This window comes from Leguminivora glycinivorella, chromosome 4, assembly GCF_023078275.1.
Source record: "Leguminivora glycinivorella isolate SPB_JAAS2020 chromosome 4, LegGlyc_1.1, whole genome shotgun sequence".
Lineage (NCBI taxonomy): Eukaryota > Metazoa > Arthropoda > Insecta > Lepidoptera > Tortricidae > Leguminivora > Leguminivora glycinivorella.
The window spans coordinates 21,920,362-21,941,112 of record NC_062974.1 but is presented as its reverse complement, the minus strand read 5'-3'; the positions used below and the strand labels follow the sequence as shown (position 1 = coordinate 21,941,112).

Genomic DNA, 20,751 nt, shown 5'->3' with positions numbered 1-20,751 from the left:
TAAGTTCGAGTAACAATAGCGTCCTCATTTAGGCCCCGCGCACACGGAGGCAACAGTTGCTCGGCGACTTTCGTATTTGTATGAAAAGTTGCGTCGCCTCGTGTGCGCACCTTCATACTAGCCCATAGACCGAGCGACGGAGACAAAACAGTTTTGTCTCCCGTCTGTGGGGGCCCATAGGTAAGTAAGTATCTTAAGAATGAAGAGGCACAGGCACACTCAAAGGTTATGACAGATGGCGCCACCTCATTAGGCCCCGCGCACACGGAGGCAACAGTTGCTCGGCGACTTTCGTATTTGTATGAAAAGTTGCGTCGCCTCGTGTGCGCACCTTCATACTAGCCCATAGACCGAGCGACGGAGACAAAACAGTTTCGTCTCCCGTCTGTGGGGGCCCTTAATCCATTACACAGATAAAGAATTTCATACGTGAGAGCGAGAAGAAGATATTATTTTCTTTATATGAATGACAGTGACATGCCTAGACACACGGCCTAGACCTAGACACTTGCACAGGCGCCGCCTGGCGGGATAAAAATGTCAGTGTGCTTCCTCATTGAAACGGAAATGAATGGTGCTGAATCATAAACAGATACAAAAGTGTATTTTTTCTTGAATTAAATTATTGGTGATGTTAGCATAAAACTTGCATTTTGCAACTTATAAAACAAAAATTAAAATGAGCTGAATAGCGCCATCTGGTTTCCTACATATACGTCACCTCACCAACATGGCGATGAACGCGTCTGAATTTATACAACAGTGACATCTATTATCTTTCATAGTAACAAGTAGACGTTTTGCTTCCGTTCAGTAATATAAAATGAAAAAAAATTGAAACCACCTACAATGAAAGTAGAATCATATGGTTTTATACTAGGAAGGAAGGATTTTTAAAAAGGGTTTATAGGCGTGCTTTAAATAAAATATTTTATTATTTATGTATTTTTTATAATTGTATTTTTTTGTTAAACATACTTCTTCCATTTCTGAACGAAAAAGTGCTGCCAGTACATATTCTATGAAATCTTGTAAAATGCTTATTCAAACTGTGTTGACGTAATTAGTAAAGTATTAAAATACATTATATAATATGTTCTGATAAGTGTTATATGGATAAGCTTTCCGGTATTTGTCAAATTCATACTTTTTTGTCCTCCCTCAAAAATTTACGATTAATTGATAATAATGATATCGATATCTCCGCAATTGTGCGGAGACTGGCAATACACAAATGACGTTCGCAGCAATTATCGATCGCGAATAAAAATAGTTCCATATAAACACTTGTAGCTTTTGCCGTGTGGACACGATTCGCTGACCAAACAACGCGCATCAAACAAAATTATCATAACAACGTTTCGCTATACACGCTTCCAATTAGTCTCAGACACACGGCGCGGCCAGCACGGCGTCCAACTTGCTTGTTTGGTTTTTAAATTACTTTTAAAATGATTAAATTAGTTGTTCTGTTATGTGCGCTTGGAAATTGCGGTAAAGTTTTCGGTCTCGAAACCACAACGTACGAGTTGTTAATGCCTAATGTCTATCCACACAGGGTAAGTTATTAAACTTATTCCTTATTTTAATAGCCAATTTTCAACAAGTTTGCATCAAGGTCGCATTAAAATTCGCATCTGCTGTTGTTAGTTTTGAATTCTCCGAAAATTGACATATTTACATACTTTTGTAATGAGTGTAAAATGTTATAATTTATTTATTATTTTATTTTAGAACTTACACACCTATACACTCAAGAAAACTTAATATCTAGCATGGTTAGGGCTTAGTAGGGCCTTAGTTTTTGAACATTACCAAAAATTAATCTAATTTCTTGCACTTGCATTCTTTGGTATAGTTTCACATTAGACTTGCTTCAATATTGTTCCGGCAATTATTATAAATTATATTTGTCCCTGCATACAGACATATACTACAATTTAAAAGTAACTTAAAATAAATATTTACAAATAAACAAACTATTAAACCCCGCTCTTTATTGTTTCTGGTGCAAAAGTACCCTTAATACTTATGGTGTTACCCCTTTGGATGGTTATGAATAACTTTAGCACCAAAAATGAAAATATCCTGACTGTGACCTATTCTTATTTATTTATTTTATTTATTTGGGTCATCAACAGCAATACAAAAACAAATTTATAACATAAGAAACCTATATAATTTTATCAATCAAATTCCACATGTTTTGACTTGCCCATCAAATCTTTAATGTATAGCAGCTTTATTAAAACCATCAACCATTATATTAGGTAGATAATGTGTGGGTGGTTATGTTATGCCACTAGCCTTGAAATGCGTGGGTGTATTGATTCAGAGTACTTGTATGACGTATTGTGACTGTCATGCTAATCTATGAAATATAGGGTAAATATACATGTATGTAGGATGATGTTTATAGTTGGTTAGTTGTTAGTACATAGAAATTTGGGAAAATACCTAAGATTTATTGTTGTGGTAACTACAATCAACTTGTAGTAATAGTAGTAATACCTTCTTATTTAGTCATTCCCTCAATGCTGAGGATCGTGACGTCATGTCATTCGGTTGAAGACTAGGTCCCTCCATAGGCGTCTGTTCCTCGCCAAGCGCATGGCCTCGTGCAGTTTTAATCGCATGCCTAATTTATTTAGTAATACCTAATTTACGTGTGATCATCTATGCTTGTAACCGATCCAAAGTTTTCCCGCGTTGACACATTTGACACAGAAAATCCGCCACTCTATGTTTTATAGGTGAAAAACTTGAGAAAGTCACCTGTTGTATGTGTGAGTGACGTGTTCGAATAGAGAACACATATTTAAAATTAGTAACACAAACAAAACAAACGCCTATTCGAACACGTCACTCACACATACAACAGGTAACTTAAGTTTTTCACCTGTAACCCATTATAGCCTAGCGGTGCCATATGGCACCCAATTTTGTACGGACAAGTAAAAATATGATAAAGCTTCAAATGAACTAAAATCCCTTCAAGAACAATATACTTGACTCTTTTCCAAATCCGAGACCTAAAAAAATTCGGGTTATAATGTGTTAATATACCAGTGGAATAAAAGTAACGTTGAGAGACCTAATAAAAAATTAAAAACTATGAAACTTTACTTTAATAAACTAATTAAAAAATACTTTTACAAAATAAAAAAACCTTTCTAGTATTGTAAAGTAAACAAGTATTTTTCAGCTTAGTGAAATCTAATTAATCTTTGTAAGAATGTCCCAGTTTCAATTCTCAAGCACTTATTAACAGCAAAGTTGCAATCAAACCCGCATCAATTTATCCACGATTATGAAACTTTACTTTTTAGTAAACAAGAACCTACTTGAGATATCGGTTCTGCACACATTTTATTAACTTATTGACTATGAGTCATATTTATGTGTGAAACATCTGTAAAATGATGCGCAATATAATTATAGGGTTTCGTACGTGAAAATGGAAAAACAAAACCGTTATCCGGTTCACTTGTAGATACGTCTGTCCACAGCCTAAAGTTTTTTGTTCAAGCACACAGTTTTCCTACAACTATGTCATGATCTACAAATAGTAGGTATTAGGTTATATATTATATAATAAAACTCAGAGAAATCGTTAGGTTCAACTCGATTATTGTCATGGATAAATAAAAAAAAATTGGTACCCACTGAAGCCCTATATGTTTGAATCCTAATTGATATTGAATGCTTACAGGATGAGCTGTACCTCTGCACTCCCATCCGGATTTCCCCGGACAGAAGCTATTACATAGGTGAGTTTTCATTTATCACACCAGAGGGCTAGCATATGATTGGCGCGATAGGCTGACCTTAAGTCATTAATATGATTAGAAAAAGATGTGTGGTCTATCTATGTGGCGGCGAGATACTGTCGCGTCAACCAATCATGTACCGTCAACCAATTAAAACCCTAGGCCACGTTATAAATCAGATTGTAAGAAATCTCTTACTGCTTGTCATTTTGATATGGTTGTAGAGTGGCCTAGAGTTCCAATTGGGTAACTGTACACTAGCAGTCAGTATTAGCTGTATTGAACCTATAGTTTGCTAGATTTTTCATCTCAATGCGATGGACAGACCAGGCTCTCGCCGGGTCACCGGGTAGTAGAAAGCCATAACAATTTAATAAGTGATTTTAATAACAACACTACCGTGAGACACTGACAACGGCATCGCGCGAGTTCAATGAAAATGCTCCTCGTTACGGAGCGAAACATGTCGAGCGTTTTTCGTTTTTTTAGACGTGAGTAGCCCGGTTTAATTTAATGAGTGGTCAACGTGTAGTAATGTACCGTACATTGCATTACGAGAAAATTGATTAATTAGGAATTTGCGGTTCAAGTTTCAAGTACATTTGGTTGACACACACTTATGCTAAGACCTGTCAAATGTAAAGGGAACCGATAACTGTTAAAGAATCAATTTCCTCGACCATTCTAATTACGCTTGCGCGATAAATTATCGTAGAAGAGTCGAATGTCATTACGCATGGAGATTCCCCATTCTGGGGAATTCCCTTAATGTTTAAACGTATTTATCTAAAATCACCCAATAAATGATAGTGGATCATTCACCGTCGCGTGTATTAAGTTAAATAATGACAAGGATTTCCTGCTTTTAACTTTTTTGCTATGGACAAATATAATTATTTACAATCAGGGTCCTCTCAGTAGGTACCTATTTTTTTTAATCATTGAAGGTCTCTTTAACTGTTGTGACAGAACTGCTATTATGAATAACTAAAAACTCATAACTGGATGTTAAAGAAAAGGATCAATCCTCAAAAACAAGGTTTATATTATATGTACTTAATATGTTTTGCAATAAATGTCTTTGTCTTTAAAAAACGCAATTGTAATGAAGGACTATTGAAAGAAAGTTATATCGACAGATTTTTGTGGATTGGATCCTTTAGCGGAGCGTCAGCGGAGCGCAATGATAGCGGTGCGCCGGACGAACGCTGGCGTTGCGCCCAGCGGACGCCGGCGGAAACTAACGAGCGCGGATTGCAAGCGGAATGCGCGCGGATTGCAAGCGGAATGCCAGCGTTCATCCGGCGCACCGCTATCATTGCGCTCCGCTAACGCTACGCCATCAAAACGCTTTATATGTGGCGGAGGCTTTAAAGTAGTTTAAGGCCCAATTGACTGTGATACGATGTTTCGAAAGACCTTAAAAACACATGCATGTTCGATCAAAACGTAGCCTTATTGACTATACTTCAATCAGTATTCTCAACAAATGGTTTTTTGCTTGTAGTGGGATTCCAACCCAACGCAAGCATGCACACAGCTCATCACATGCTTCTGTATGGCTGCTCAGAACCAGGCTCCAATGACAGCGTTTGGTAAGTCCTCTTCTTACTAGAACGTCAAGAATGTGTCTTATCTTATTTAGGCACTAGCTTTTTCCCGCGGCTTCGCCTACGTACCTACTAAAAGTAATCTTATTCAAACGTTGAACTTTGAACGCCCATTTCACCCCCTTAGGATCTGAATTTTGAAAAGTCCTTTCTTAGTGCACCTCAACACCTTATAAGGAACCTACGTGCCACATTTAGAATCTCTAGAATCAGCGGTTTCGGCTGTGCGTTGATATGTCAGTCAGTCAGCTTATTCTTCTTTTATATATTTAGATAACTATTACAATACTAAGACAAAGACAAAGAATGAAGAACTTTGGAGCAGGTTACCTGGTACTAAAGAAATTCAGAGAGCTACCCATGAGCCTCATCATCCGATACGTGGAGATGGTCGAGAAGCTCCTGAATAGCTGAAGGATCTTAGAATCGTAAGGGGTAATTGCACAAAAGATCCCGATGCGTCGAAGTGTATCCGTAAGGGCCCCCGCAGATTTAAGATAAGGTTTAAGATACCTATTACAATAGGTACCGATAACCTAAAGATACTTATTTTAATAGGTTTCCTAGTATTGTTCAATAAATCCCAAAATATAGGTCTCAAATATAGAAAGACTAATAGCAATTCCATTGTTACTTATTTACCTAATAAAATTGTATTTTTATAGGAGTTGCGGTGAGATGTCAAGTAATGAAATCGACGCTCAGTACAATACTGCAAGTCCATGCGGCTCAGGATCTCAGGTATTCTTTCAAATATATCTCTTCCTTCCTTCTTCTTTCGCTGGCTCAGTGACTTGAAGTGGATTTTGGCCTTGGAATTATAGCCTGCCAAAAAAGAGTAGAACATAATATGGGCGCCGTCACCGTTTTGCATGATGCAACTTTTCTGACACTTTTGTATGAGAACATTTAAGTGTTGCTATGGAAAAAAAGTTCAATTTCTACTCTTTTTCGCCAAGCTATAGATGTCTATACCATTTCTCGAAGTTCGTACCGATCTCACGGGGCATCATCGATCCATCGTTCAAATAGCTCTTTTTTGATAAACAAAAACTTCGGCGGAAATCGTAGGGATAGAATAAATTTAAAAGTGGAAAAATTACCGTCTTGAGTGAGACTTGAACTCTCAGTATTTTTTCCACTTAATTTTATTAGGTATTTTAAAATCGCGGTGATATCAGTTGAATTGTCAAATTTTGCAATTCAAGATCGAAGTGCCAGAAGGTTATCTCGCTACTATATCCACTATTCGTGTGATACCTAAATGTTGACTTAAGTAGCATCACGTATTTCTTTTCTCTGCTTTACTAAAGTTCAGAAATGTAGTTTAAAAATGGGACAAACTAAAATCATAAAATTAACAGTTACATAGTTAAATAATAAACGCATACCTAGTACAGTTAGCCAAGAAAGTGGTTTACCACTTTTCGACTCTATTTCAAACATAATAATGTTGAAAACTGGGAAACCACTTTTTTGGCTGACTGTACCTAAATGGGCAAATCTCGACTATAATTTAATTTAAAAGGGAAAGACAACTATTTTGTAAATAAAGTCCCTCAAGCAATTTCCAACTTCTAATACAAAAAAAAAGCGTTAAATAAAAAAAATAGCCTCGAGCAAAACTGATTATCGTCCCACAGAAAATTTTAATTTCACGCCCTTTTCTAGTGCTTACTCATTTGACCGTCTATAATAACCTTTTTTCAGTCTTTATTACATTATAATAGGGATGACGACTACATAAAAAAATGGCATTCGGTTTAGTCCATCAGTTAGATTGTCCAAAAATACTGAACTTATATTTTTCGCTCTTTCTAATTAATGAAAAAATATGAACATATAGAGCGTCAAAGTTCCGGAGTGTGGGCTTGTGACGTCACTTCTAAGTAAACATTGTACCTAGGCGTGACGTCACGCGAAACTTCAACGCACTGTACCGTCGTCATTTTTCGTTTACGAGAAAAAATAAAAAAATACAATCAATCAATCAATTATTTATTCGTGATAACTACAAAATACACAAGTAAGAAAACAGAAACAGCAAATAAAAGAAATTAAACATATAAGTTAACACGAAATGGTCCCGACTCAGCATAAAATGCTAACCCGAGGGTCAGCGCTGGTCTTCCGTCGGGACCATTTTGTTGGTCACGAACGCAGCTGTACGACGCGGACCTGTGACACAGTGAACGCAGCGCAAAGATAAAACTAAACGCAGCGGCGAGCGCCATCTTGTAGGTACGTAATACGTGTCTAAAATTCTTTGATAATCTAACTGACGGACTAATTAGTTTTTTTTGGTCGTCTCACCTATTAATTATTTTTATCATATTTCAGATCGTCTACGCATGGGCTCGTGACGCTCCGAGCCTGACGCTTCCCGAAGGCGTCGGGTTCCTAATCGGCAAAAACTCGCCCATCAAGTACTTGGTACTACAAGTGCATTACATGTCCAAGTTCCCAGGTTAGTACTAGTTATTCTTTTTTATTTTTAATATTCAAAAATTACACAGCATGACAGGTAAACTAAAGCACTGTGGAATTATACTGTAGCACACCCAGTTTGTCAGTATAAATACTTTAGAATCATGTAAGCATGAAAGACGCTTAGTAGTTTGACGCTCCCCAAGGAAGCCGGATTCCTAATCGGAAAGAACTCTCCCATCAAGTGGGTACTTGGTATTGCAAGTGCATTACATGTCCAAGTTCCCAGGTTAATACTAGTTGATATACTCTAGCACACCCAGTTTGTCAGTACAAACTTTTCGATCGTGTACGCATTAGAGACGCTTCGAGCTTTGAAAACTGGCTATAATTAAAAATTTCTATTGAAACACCCCACACAAAATTACCGCATTTTTTACTGACAAACTGAGTTAATAGAGGGACTAATGTGACGGGTTAGCGCGATAGGCTATATCTTGCGACCGTGCTGATACCGCAAGTTACCGCTAGTTCTATACCCTGGCACACCCAGTCAGTATAAAAAAGCACGTTTAAAGTTTTCTATGGGGAAACAGCCGCATGCGCCTGCATTTGTTTTCAATTTACCTCTTTTTAGTACTGACGAGTGGTTCCCCCAAACCTACCGACGTGGAATCGGCTCTAGCTGACCAAAAATCACTTGTTGCGTCGCTGATCGCATTCGTCCGTACGCGTACTAACGAGCGGTTTTTGGTCGGCATCGATAGGTTTAGGGACTTTAGGGAGACCCCAACTAGATGTCTGTTCGGATCGTGTACGCATGGTAAAAATATCGTTTTTTTATATAGTTACTTAAAACAATTTCACGGTTAATCTCAGTACGGTCATTAAAATGTATACAATACATAATCAACTTTTATGGCATACACGTCATGCGCCTTATCAAAACACGTTTAGAACATAAATCGAATTTTATTCAAACATGGTACTTAGATTAGAAAAATATGTACAAGTTGAAATTTTTCTAAGAGACTTGCTAAGATAATCAAATAAATGTCATTCATTTCAATAATGGTACATGTAGATGCGAAATGTTTTTACTTTGTACTTTTATTGAAACTCACGAACTTGTCATGTTATTTCAGACTTAGGGCCAGTTGCATCAACCACATTTGACAAACACAATCGTCACGCAGCAGATATCTAAGGAACTTCCCATACAATAAAACATTAACGAACGCTTGGTGACAGGCGCTTTGATGCAACCGGCCCTTAGTGTAAAAAGTACTAACGTTAATCGAACTAGCATAACAAATTTGTGATTTGCCATGAAAACACAAGGAAAAACTTTTCGAGCTTAAATACATCTGTTCATAGATGTTACAATAATGGTCTCATTGAAAGTCCAGCGTTGGAAATTCTATGTCAAATAAAGTACGATGTGGATAGGACAGGGTTCTAGAGTGGCCTAGGATTCAAATTGATTGACTGTACCTGGGTTAAAGTGTGGCGTAGGCGAGAGGCTGGCAACCTGTCACCTCAATGTCACACTTTCGTTTTCTATCGACCCCTTATTTGCCAAAAGTGGCACTGAAACTTGAGTAGTTTCATGTGCAATGCCTACCCCTTCATGGTATACAGGCGTGATTGTATGTATGTATGTATGACTGTACCTTATTCTGTGTGGACTATAATTCGTACAAATATACACAGTCGAAATTGAAATATTCTACAGTTATGTTGGCCTACAATTTTCACAGTATTTACCGTTGACTATGTTAAACCATTTATCATACAAATGATAATTAGTTTCCTAGAGTACAGATGAAAAGATATGCATGACAATGGTTTTGTACCTTTAATGTGCTCTGCCACCACTGATCTATAGGTATATGGGCAGTGGGCATGTTTGTAAATGGCATTATAACTCTTAATCTAATAGATAGTAACACCAATATCCCGCGTAGTGAAATTTGTACTTGGGTGGCTGACGATACAGTACAATATTCTACAGCCAAGATAATAAATATAGATGCGGACAATGTGCCAAATATATGTATCCACAACCTTACCTCATAAGCAATAAAGTCGTGTATACATGTTCTTGGCAATTTGTTTGCAACTATATTTATTATCTTGGCTGTATAATATGTGTTTACTCTATGAGCACCGTTTAGAGTTTCCTGTCATTGTTAGTGTAAACAATTTGAGCAAAATGTAAATTGTTCCCTGTCAATACAGTTTGGATCTTCTTGCATGGGTGTTGAAGTCGATATTTTGACGGCTTATCTTATACTTTTAAGCGAGCTACTCTTGTATATCATACTACCTGTTTTCCGCGGTGTCTCCCGCGTACTAATATAATCTCGTTTTCCCACACAAACTTTGCACCCCCATTTCACCCCCTTAGGAGGTGAATTTTGAAAAATCCTTTCTTAGTGCTCCTCTACACCTTCTAAGGAACCTACGTGCCAAATTTGGAATTTCTAAGACCGAGTGAAACACAAAAGTTGAAAGTGTGAAACACCACACCAACACGATCAAAATACTGACTATAAAATATCAAACTAAAACAAATCCATCAATCTATTGAATATTTATGATTCAAAATCATCAACTTTGCCCCCTTGTAAAACAAATAACTATTATCTACTTAAAAACCATGACATTTTCATTAAGGTCCACTAAGGTCATTCGCTTTATGTGACAGCTAATGAAATGTCCTATTACGCCTTTTTTGTTTTAGCGTTGGTTTTAGGGACACCCGGTAATCAAGCGCGGATCCAGCATCGTGCCCAGGGGGGGGTCACGTGGTAAAGGCCCGGGGCCCCAGGGGGGAGTCACGTGGTCTATTTGTATGGCCAACTTAGGCGCCAGGGGGGGGTCATGACCCCCATGACCACTCCTGGATCCGCGCATGCCGGTAATGTCGTGTGCGCTATTATTCTGTAATTTGATATATGTTTGTTATTGACAATGGTTACATTGTTGAAAGTCTTGCTGTTTGTTTATATCGATAGCTATGTTTAATCGTAATAAATAAGCATACGAATCACATAGGGATGCGATTGTTTTGGTCAAACAATGTAGAGTGTTGTTTACATAATTGTTTATTGTTTACAGAAGGCAAAACCGATAACTCGGGTGTCTTCCTGAAGTATACACAGGAGCAGTAAGTATTCATATTTTATAAATAATAAATACATATACGTAAGTAAGTCAGTTTTCTAAACCTGCAAGAAATACTTGTGTAGTTGAAGAAAGGGCCTACCGTGGACCACGATCGACGTGGTGCCTCCATGTTATACGTACATTGAACTGCAAAAGTGCATGGCTACGAATTTATCAATGATACATACAATTTCGCTGCCCACTGTACCCGCGTGTAGCGACAGACGGGCGCGTCAAACATGGTTCGTGATAGGCCCCCCCTCATAATGTGCTAGGCTAGAGCATACGTCCCCAAATTGTTTTGCGTCAAGGCCAGTATTATTGCCCCTCGGAAAATTTCACGTGGGCCACTATCCATTGCGCTGGCCAAATTCCTTCGCTCTAAAAACCGTGGACCGTATTGAGACGTCAAGCTGGGGTTTGGAGACCTCTGTGCTGGCCCTTTACGCAGACTTTTGCTTTATATTACGGTTAAAGATTATTTATTCCCATAAGAATTACAAATTCACTTACATGAAAATATCTTACTACTTAACTTAATTCTAGTTCAACGCACAGTGCTTAATTAAGTTATTCCTTAAATAACAATTCAATATTTAATATAAAATCGACACATATGTAGGTAATTTTAAAAAGCGACATGCGAACAAGTTTAGTTGTGCAGCGGCTCAGCGCCGAGCGCTCGGCGATAAGGCGCCGGCGTACATTAACGTATCAATCCAAGCTTATCAGTCGCATCAAGCTCACCAGGAAAAAACTGACCTAGTGCAACGCATCCAAGACCTACAGAGGACGATTGAGGAATCCAGCCGACCAGCCCCTGGACCAGTTTCATTTGCCGATGCCCTGAAGAAATCTGGAACGAGGTATGTCCAACCGTCTAATATTAGCTCAGTCGCAATATACCCTGTGGACAAATTGAAGTCGAGCGAGGAGACAAAATCCCTCGTTCAAAAGATTATTCGGCCCGACGAAATGAAACTGCACGTGAGAGGGTTACGCAAAGTAAGAAACGGCGGTGTAGTGATAAGCACTGATTCTAAAGAGGACATTGTAAAACTGAAACAATCATCACAGTTCACTACCTCTGGACTCACTGTTGACGAGCCACTAAAACGCAAGCCCAGAATTGTCATAATTGGAGTTCCCGCGGAAATGCATGAAAATGATGTCCTGAAGTGCATTTATAAACAAAACTTGGACGATAAGATACAGGACTGGACGCTCGAGAAATTTTTGACCGCTACGAGACTTAGTCACAAATCCGGGAAAAAGGATGCTGAGTCCTGTAATTACATAATTGAGGTTCCTGGAGTGATCCGCAAGGCCCTAATTAAGAATGACAGGATTTTTGTGAACTGGTCGTCGTGCCCAGTGAGAGATTTCACCCTAGTCACACGTTGCTTCAAATGCCAGCTCTACAATCATGCTGCAAAGACCTGCAAAATGGAGTGCAACATCTGCGGACATTGCGGGGAAGCGGGTCACACTTTCAAAGAATGTCCAAAAAAGGACAAACCTCCGAAGTGTGCAATCAAACAGGCGACCCCGACTGCCCAGCGAGACAAATGGCTGAGAAAAGATTCATAAATTCTGTAGACTATGAAGGCGCTTAGGAGCGCCTCTTAACATATTTTCATAGTACTTTTTATTCCCATTAGATTATCCTTCTTATGTATAATATGATCTTGCTCCACCTAGACAATTTTCTGTGTCAGAGTCTAAAGTATACGATGTCGCGGCTCTCACACAAATTTCTGGCTCTGCCGGAACCCACTGACAATTTTAGCAATTTAAATAACTCTACAGAACCTTATTTTAACATACTTAAGTCACGTAATGCATGCAATTTGTCACTAATGAAGCATAAACAAACTTGGAAATGATTTACGTAAATTTGACTTTGACCCTGTTTATTAAAATTCTGCTGATATAGGAAATATCATGTTATACTTTATTAAAAATGTGTATCAAGCTAAATTACTTAACACAAGAAAAACACGTATTACTCATATACACCTATGTAGCTATGTTTATTGTATGACGTAGGTACGATGATACAGAAATTTTGCTTATGGTTTTAAATTAATTAATTACCTAGTTGAGAATCTGCTGTAATATGTTTTTTGTTTATTTATAATTAAAATAATTAGCTTTATTATAGTGAATAATTAATAATAATTTACCAATTAAGTCCTTGTTATTGCCTGAAACACAGGAACTATCCTAGCTCAGGCATTTGTATAAATCATCCCTTGTAAAATTCTTAGTCTTTAAGAAAAACCAATGTACACTTATGTTATTCATAATAAATTATTTCTATTTCTATTTCTATTTCTATTGTGATGGATGCGGCATCGGCAGAGTGAGCGTACAAACTTTTAATTTTTTGGTTACTTATTTTAAATTGATTATGGTTACATATAAAGGTTCATTTAAAGTTTTACTTCAATTACTTATTCTGTATTGTATTAGTGTCTCCTGGGGGATACCATGAAGTACCAAAATTCGGTTTAGGTCTAGAGAAAGGGACACAGCTATACCAGTTATATAGCTGCGTCTCTCTCTCTCTCTCAACCTAAAATGAACGGCTTTAGTACTTCATAGTAACCCCACTGAATCACAATGCTGTTCTCAATTCACCCTTATTCTTCGACTTACTGCTCATTTCCTATTGCAGCATGCCCCGCCAAGCCGGCGTGTTTCTGCTCGGTACCGGCGGCGTGATTCCTCCGAAGAAGGTGGAACATATGGAGACAGCTTGCACTATGACGGAGGATAAGGTCATCCATCCTTTCGCGTTCAGAACTCACACCCACGCTCTTGGTAAGTACCTATTGTCTATGAGCAGGGCCCGTAACTTTCATACCGATGATATAAATTTGACGTCACGCTGCATATAGTATTCAAGAGTTTTATTTAATAATTAATCATTATTCATCAATCATTTTAATCATTTTTTGGGGTAAAGTGTGGTGTAGGCGAGAGGCTGGCAACCTGTCACTGCAATGCTACAGTTTTCGATTGCTTTTAACCCCTTATTTGCCAAGAGTGGCCCTGAAGCTTTAGTAGTTTCATGTGCTCTGCCTACCCCTTTATGGGATACAGGCGTGATTGTATGTATGTATGTATTTTAATCATCACTTCAAAACTAATATAATTATTCATACGTGAAACAATTAATACTTACTTGATACGTGAAAAGTAAATTAAATTATTTGTTTATTTTTTACATTCATTTTATTAATTATGTTTGTTACTATATTTTAATAAATTATTAAAACAAAACAAATTGTTTCCTTTTCGTTTCACGTATCAAGTAGGTATTAATTACTCCACGTATGAATAGCTTACTTTTGAAGTCATTTGTACATGATAAAAATTGATTAATGAATAATGATTAATTATTACAATAAAACTATTTGAATCATCCTATAAGCAGCGTGACGTCAAATTGATGTCATCGGCATGAAAGTTACGGGCCCTGTCTATGAGGCTGGTTTTAGTGTCACGCGGACCGCACGACCAATTTGTTTGAAGTTGATGTAGTCGTCCGCGCAGACCCGTCCGCGTCACTCTAAAACGCTCCCTGACTTGATACATATTACGGCTCAGCCACGACATTGGTCTAAGCGCGACAGCGGTGAGCGGCGGCCATACATTGGAGCGAGACACAGCGATGGGACTTTTCATTCGCACGTATGGCGGCCGCTCACCGCTGTCGCGCTTAGACCAATGTCGTGGCTGGGCCGTTTGTCCGGTGCGGATCGCTCCGCGCGGTCGATCCGCGTGATAATAAAACCAGCCTGAGGAACATGAGACTAGAACCTTTAAAGGTTTCGGTGGCTCGACTGTAAACCGACCGAAGGAACAGCGTTAAAGGCTGTGAAAAGAGCCTACAAGGGAAAATGTTCGGTACTGGTGGAGTGATTCCTCCAAAGAAGGTGGAACATATGGAGAAGGCCAGTACTCTCATGCTCTTGGTAAGTACTGTTTACCTATGTGTCTAGAATCTTTAAGTACCAAGAATTTTAGGCTTAAACTTTAAGGCTGTTTTAAAAAAAAACGTCAAAAAAATGTAAAATTGATAGTTTTAGTCGGTGAAATACTACACTTTCCGTTATCCAATAGATTTATTTAATTCAAGTTCCAGTTAGAGCAACTTATTATCTTGATTTTTATAAGACTGGATTTTTGAAAACTAACTTATTAAATTAATTATGAATTTTTCTCTAATGCACGTTTAGAAAAACGCACGTATAGAGCTGAATCAGTCGATCTTATTTGCAAAATTTGGACAATTTAGAATATTAATTTGATTTTTATTTTAAGTTTTTGAAAAAGAGTAAACTAGCCTAAGGCGAATTCAATTTTTTTCAGAAATTACCTAAAATTAAGTGACAATTTCTTTGAAAATCTACATCACATCGAAGTAAATTTTGTACTAAATTAATCTGCAACGTTTACTTAAATTGCTGTTATGCCTTAGTGATTATAAATTGCTATTATTGATTTTTGCCAATTTTTTGAAAACGAGCCTTCACCGGTACAATTATTACCACTTTTGGACATTTTCTCATATTTTGTTAGACCAAGTAGAAAAAGTCCTATAATGTGATATATATTTATAAACTACTCGCAAAGCCCTTTAATTTGATATCACACACGGTATGATCGAGCGCTCGGTTGCGATTTCACTATTTTTAACACGAAAGCCCTCTTAAAGGATTCAACTCTTATCTAAAGCAAGAAGGGAGCGTTTGAGCGGTGATAAAAGCCTAAAATTCTTGGCACTTGGGAGGCGTGATTCTTCTCAAGAAGGTGAAACATATGGATACGGCCTGCACTATGACGGAGGATAACGTCATCCATCCTTTCGCGTTCCGAACACACACTCATGCTCTTGGTAAGTATTATATGACTAAAAGCTTTAAAGGTTACGGTGGCTCGGCCTTATACAGTGGATTGGGCGGTAGCAAGAACCTGGGTTTCCTTCCGACATAATAGGGAACTAGACCATTCTTAAAATAAAATATTTTATACCATGCATGAAATAAAGCCTCAGATAAATATAAGAAAAACATTTTTTTATTTAAAAATACAATTTATATTTAATAAGTCAGGTAGAAATATATAAAGTAACTGAATTGATCGTGACGTCATTCAATTGGATTTCATATTAATTCCATATTAGCAAGTCGTCAAATTCGTTTTGACAGTTCTTAAAAAGAAGCTGATTTGACTAGAAGGCAAGTAGCCTATACATGTCGGTATTTAGGATATCGATCGTCGGAGGTTGTGGACGTGATAGACATGACTCATGAGTTTCACGTTGTATACGGCCAGAAACTACTTAGGGCCGGTTGCATCAAACCGTCTGTCACCGTTAAAGCGTTCGTAAAATTTTATTGGAAATTCCATAGACGTATGCTGCGTGACGATGATGTGTCTGTCAAATGTGGTTGATGCAACTGGCGCTTAGAATTGGAATCAGTGGCGAGTAGTCATCTTGGACGCGACTGTTTAGGGACGTTGCTCCAGAGAAGACAAGTCTTAGATATTGCCTACAAATATGAACTTTCACTTTTCGACTTCCAGAAAAATCCAATTGCTGTCAGTCGTGTTGTGGCAACTGCTTCGAGACCGAGATAAAAATAAATTAAATACATGATGATATATTTTAAGTATTATAACACATCTCGGACACTGGCGATCAAATATATGAAAGAGGCGCGTTCCTAGCACACATTCTAAGCTCGTGTAGGTAAACGCGTACCATGCTTGTATGAGTGAGATATGACAGGTTGACAGTTCGCGTTTTTGACAGGCGGTAACAGTGAGGTAACCGAGAGGGGGTGGGCGGCACTTTTAGCGGGGAGCGGGAGTGGCCATACTGTGGCAATAGTCATACTAATCAAATCATGTCCGTTTCCAGGGAAAGTGGTCACCGGCTACGTAGTCCGCAAGAACCAACAGGGCGACGAATGGAACCTGATCGGCGAGAAGAACCCGCAACTGCCACAGATGTTCTACCCCATACAAGACTCTTCGCCTATTGGCAAGGGAGACATCTTGGCCGCTAAGTGCGTGATGAACAATACTAACGAACACATTGTCAGGATTGGGTGAGTCTCATACAATCATTATCTTGTAGAGAAAGCTAGCTGCCTCTAATGTTCTACCCCACACAAGACTCTTCGCCTATTGGCAAAGGAGACACCTTGGCTGCTAAGCGTCTGATGAATAATACTAACGACCTAGAAGAGTTTCTTTCAGTCCATATCTGGAGAAATAATCTAAAGTTGACTCAAATGTGCTACTGCTACCCCTTATACTCTTCGCTTATTAACAAGGGAGCTCTCAATAGTTATCTTCATACAATCATTGGAGTCTGCGCGAAAAGAGAGAGAGAGAGAGAGAGAGAGAGAGAGAGGATTTCGATACGAAATAATTATTCCGCTGCCACTGTTTCTAGTGCCACAATAACAGCGGAAAAAAAGTAATGACATAGTTGGCCGCCTATTTTTAACCCCCGACGCAAAAACGAAGGGGTGTTATAAGTTTGACGTGTCTGTCTGTCTGTCTGTCCGTCTGTCTGTCTGTCTGTCTGTCTGTCTGTCTGTCTGTCTGTCTGTCTGTTTGTCTGTCTGTCTGTGTGTGTGTCTGTCTGTGGCATCGTAGTTACCGAATGGATGAACCGATTAGGATTTAGTTTTTTTTTGTCTGAAAGCTGAGTTAGTCGGGAGTGTTCTTAGCCATGTTTCATAAAAATCGGTCAACTATGTCGCAGTCGGGGTTTTTTCAAAATTTTAATTTTGTGGTTAGGTTATACCAACTAACAACTTGGCTCAATGATCCAAACGGAATCTTAGCCACCGAAACAAAAGCAAGCTACCTATCTCGATCCTGCGCAGTTTCCTATCAATTACTGCCTCTTTTGCGATTGTTTAAAATTAACTTTTACCTATTCCAGAGCGACCAACAAGGACGAGATGTGCAACTTCTACCTAATGTACTGGGTGAACAACGACACGCCTCTAGAACAGAAATATTGCTTCTCGGCCGGCCCTCCCTACTACTACTGGTCGCGCGCTCCGCAGAACTTCAATCGCATTCCCGTCAGTGACAACTCCAAATACGCGTAAACTGTTTTATTGTCTTTCTCATATTTTGCTACAAAAACTTGGAAAGTAAGTAACTTACTTGCAGCGACAGAATACCAGCCGGCGTATCATGCTTCCAATTTTATCACTTATCCACGTGGATGAAGCATCCGTCACACTTTGGCAAGTATGTCAGTGTGAGAGTTACAGTTGTCTTATCCACGTGGACAAGTGATAAAATTAGAAGCATGATACGCCGGCTGGAGCTCTTAGCACATTTTCGACGACACTTACGTAACACGTATACTGAGAGTTTCCCCATAAATCAACCCCATACGCACTTTTGAAATTAACCTATGCATACTTAGTCAGTTCTAAAGTTCTGTCACAAAGGTTTTAAGTGATAAAAACTTTATTGACAGATATTTCTTACTATGCATATGCATGGTTTGAAAGCTCGTTTCATACTGAATAAATTGCAATATTACTTAAAGTACTTTGCTGTCGCAGTTTCGCGTGGTTCCTTGTAACATCTGAAAATTTGGTAAAAAAAACAAGTCAAGAAACACGCGACCTCTTCCGGACGTTTTTATTTTTTATTTATTTTTGGTTGGCTTAATATGCTTTAATGATACTTATTATAAACGCTGGGTCTTTTATGTTTAAGTTTGTATATGATTTTTGTGAATTAAATGGACAATATTGCTACTGTACAACGTTTTGTTGCACATTCCCGTTGATGATTGTGAAATCTAAGCGTTTTACTGAAAAGTACCCAAGTTCTAAAGGTTACTAGCAGACTTAAAGATTTCTAGGAAAATGAAATACCAGTAATTCAATATGCCCAAATTCAGAGAACTCATACTAAAAAAATAATTATTTTATTTGGCTAATGTAACAATGTTTTTTTCTTCCTTTTGCGAAGTCTATTTTTCCGCGTGCTGACGTCTATCGACAAACTCAAAGTAATCAAGGATTCTTAAAAATCACGATCTACATTTTCGATCGTTTATATCACATTTTAATAAGTATAAAACAGGTTTTGATATCATGTATTTTTTATTGAATAAAAACCTTTATATACAATTTTATCAGTTAAAACATTTGTGACAGAACTTTAGGACCGACTAAGTAATATCAGGCTAGTAGCTCAGAAAGTTTTCGACACGTTACGTTCGTGGCCGTTCCTAGAGTATTATGTTAACAGAGATTAATCGCTACGTTAAATAGCTTTAGTCTGTCCCATTGAATTCCATATTCAGTTTTAAAAATAACCAATACTGGATATCCCTCTACTAAAGCTTACCCTGCCGAAAGTTTGCTAAGCGTTGCGCTCGTAGCCTATCCCAGGGTTTTCCTATTTGGAGAGAAAAGCGACTACGAAAAGAATAACACTCAAAATATGTTAAATAGCAGTTACCTACTAAAATCCACCTAACAGCCAAGAAGTCACATTATTACACACAAAATTGCACCAAATACAACTAAGTGCTGAAAAACAGATCACAATAGGCCATTTGCCTCCTAGTCAAATCAGCTTTTTAAGAACTGTCTGTGAAAATATGGAATTTATATGAAATCGAATTGAATGACGTCGCGGTCAACTCAGTTACTTTATATATTTCTAACTGACTTATTAAATAGAAATTGGATTTTAAAAATAACTTCTCTCCATGTTTTTATTTTAAGTCAAGTTCCCTATTCTATGAATAAGTTATTACTTAACCCTCTTACTGCGTAGCATAATGTGAGAAAGACTTAAAGAGCTTAACACTGCCGATTTCGGTAACAATAATACTAAAGCCATTGTCGTGTTTATGTCTTAAAAACAATCTAATGAATTTGAAAATATAAAAATGACGAGCATAGAAAATTTGTTGGAATACGGCCGATTTCAATTGCTCTTCATTTAGATTGAACATATTATTATACAATATGTAAAATCCAAGCTTTATACTTTTCGATCCTTAATTTTTTACACCTGAATATGAAATTTGGGTCTCGGTGGCTTTGGAAACTATCACAGAATTGTATACTTACATCGGTAGGTGGGCCATTTTTTTTCAAAGTTGTCCACCCCACCTTTTTTGTAACATGGGTATTTTTTACACGATTCATACTCAGAATCGCGAGCTCTTTCGATTCTGATAGGAGAAAAAAAAGTCCCAAGATTTCCATACATTTTTCAAACCTTCCGTTCCGTTACCGCCATACAAAATGTATGAAAAAATGGTAACGGAATAAGGTTTGAAAGACCTCGCGGTTCTGAGTGGAAATCACATAAAAAATTCCAAATCCAAAAAAAGTGGGGTGGACAACTTTGAAAAAAATGGCCCAGGTATATCAAAAACGTGGTGCATGAAACTTAGTTTTTAACTTTTTATATATTGCATAATGTGTTCTCTTCTATCTGTTATGTTTGTAAACTGATACAACAATTTACATGACCATTTGTATGTAAACAACATTTTCTTCAAAAAATATGTCAGAGTTTAGAAAAAGATATTGGTTGGCATCATTTTTAGTCACTGACATATTTTAGGGACGGAAAAATATCACCTAATTGTACAGTCAGCTGCAGAGAAAAGTAGACCCCCTGGCATACAAATTTGTTTTTTTTTTTTTATACTACGTCGGTGGCAAACAAGTATACGGTCCGCCTGATGTAAA

At 37.8% G+C, this 20,751-nt stretch overlaps 1 protein-coding gene across 1 annotated transcript; it reads left to right on the top strand.

Moving 5' to 3' along the window:
* Positions 1–1,272: 1,272 nt before the first annotated feature.
* Positions 1,273–19,205, top strand: LOC125225716 (peptidylglycine alpha-hydroxylating monooxygenase). Its single transcript, XM_048129550.1, has 9 exons — positions 1,273–1,559; positions 3,713–3,770; positions 5,278–5,365; positions 6,046–6,121; positions 7,721–7,847; positions 10,931–10,979; positions 13,659–13,804; positions 16,914–17,103; positions 17,952–19,205. Exons 1-9 carry the CDS (start codon positions 1,452–1,454, stop codon positions 18,121–18,123), a joined length of 1,014 nt encoding a protein of 337 aa, XP_047985507.1. The 5' UTR covers positions 1,273–1,451; the 3' UTR covers positions 18,124–19,205.
* The last annotated feature ends 1,546 nt before the right edge of the window (positions 19,206–20,751 follow it).

Excerpts from the sequence above, each read along its gene's own strand:
- LOC125225716 (XM_048129550.1), top strand. The coding sequence starts at position 1,452 with ATGATTAAATTAGTTGTTCTGTTATGTGCGCTTGGAAATTGCGGTAAA. Across the intron at positions 6,122-7,720 it reads CATGCGGCTCAGGATCTCAG|ATCGTCTACGCATGGGCTCG; the intron begins GTATTCTTTCAA and ends ATCATATTTCAG. Across the intron at positions 10,980-13,658 it reads CTGAAGTATACACAGGAGCA|CATGCCCCGCCAAGCCGGCG; the intron begins GTAAGTATTCAT and ends TTCCTATTGCAG.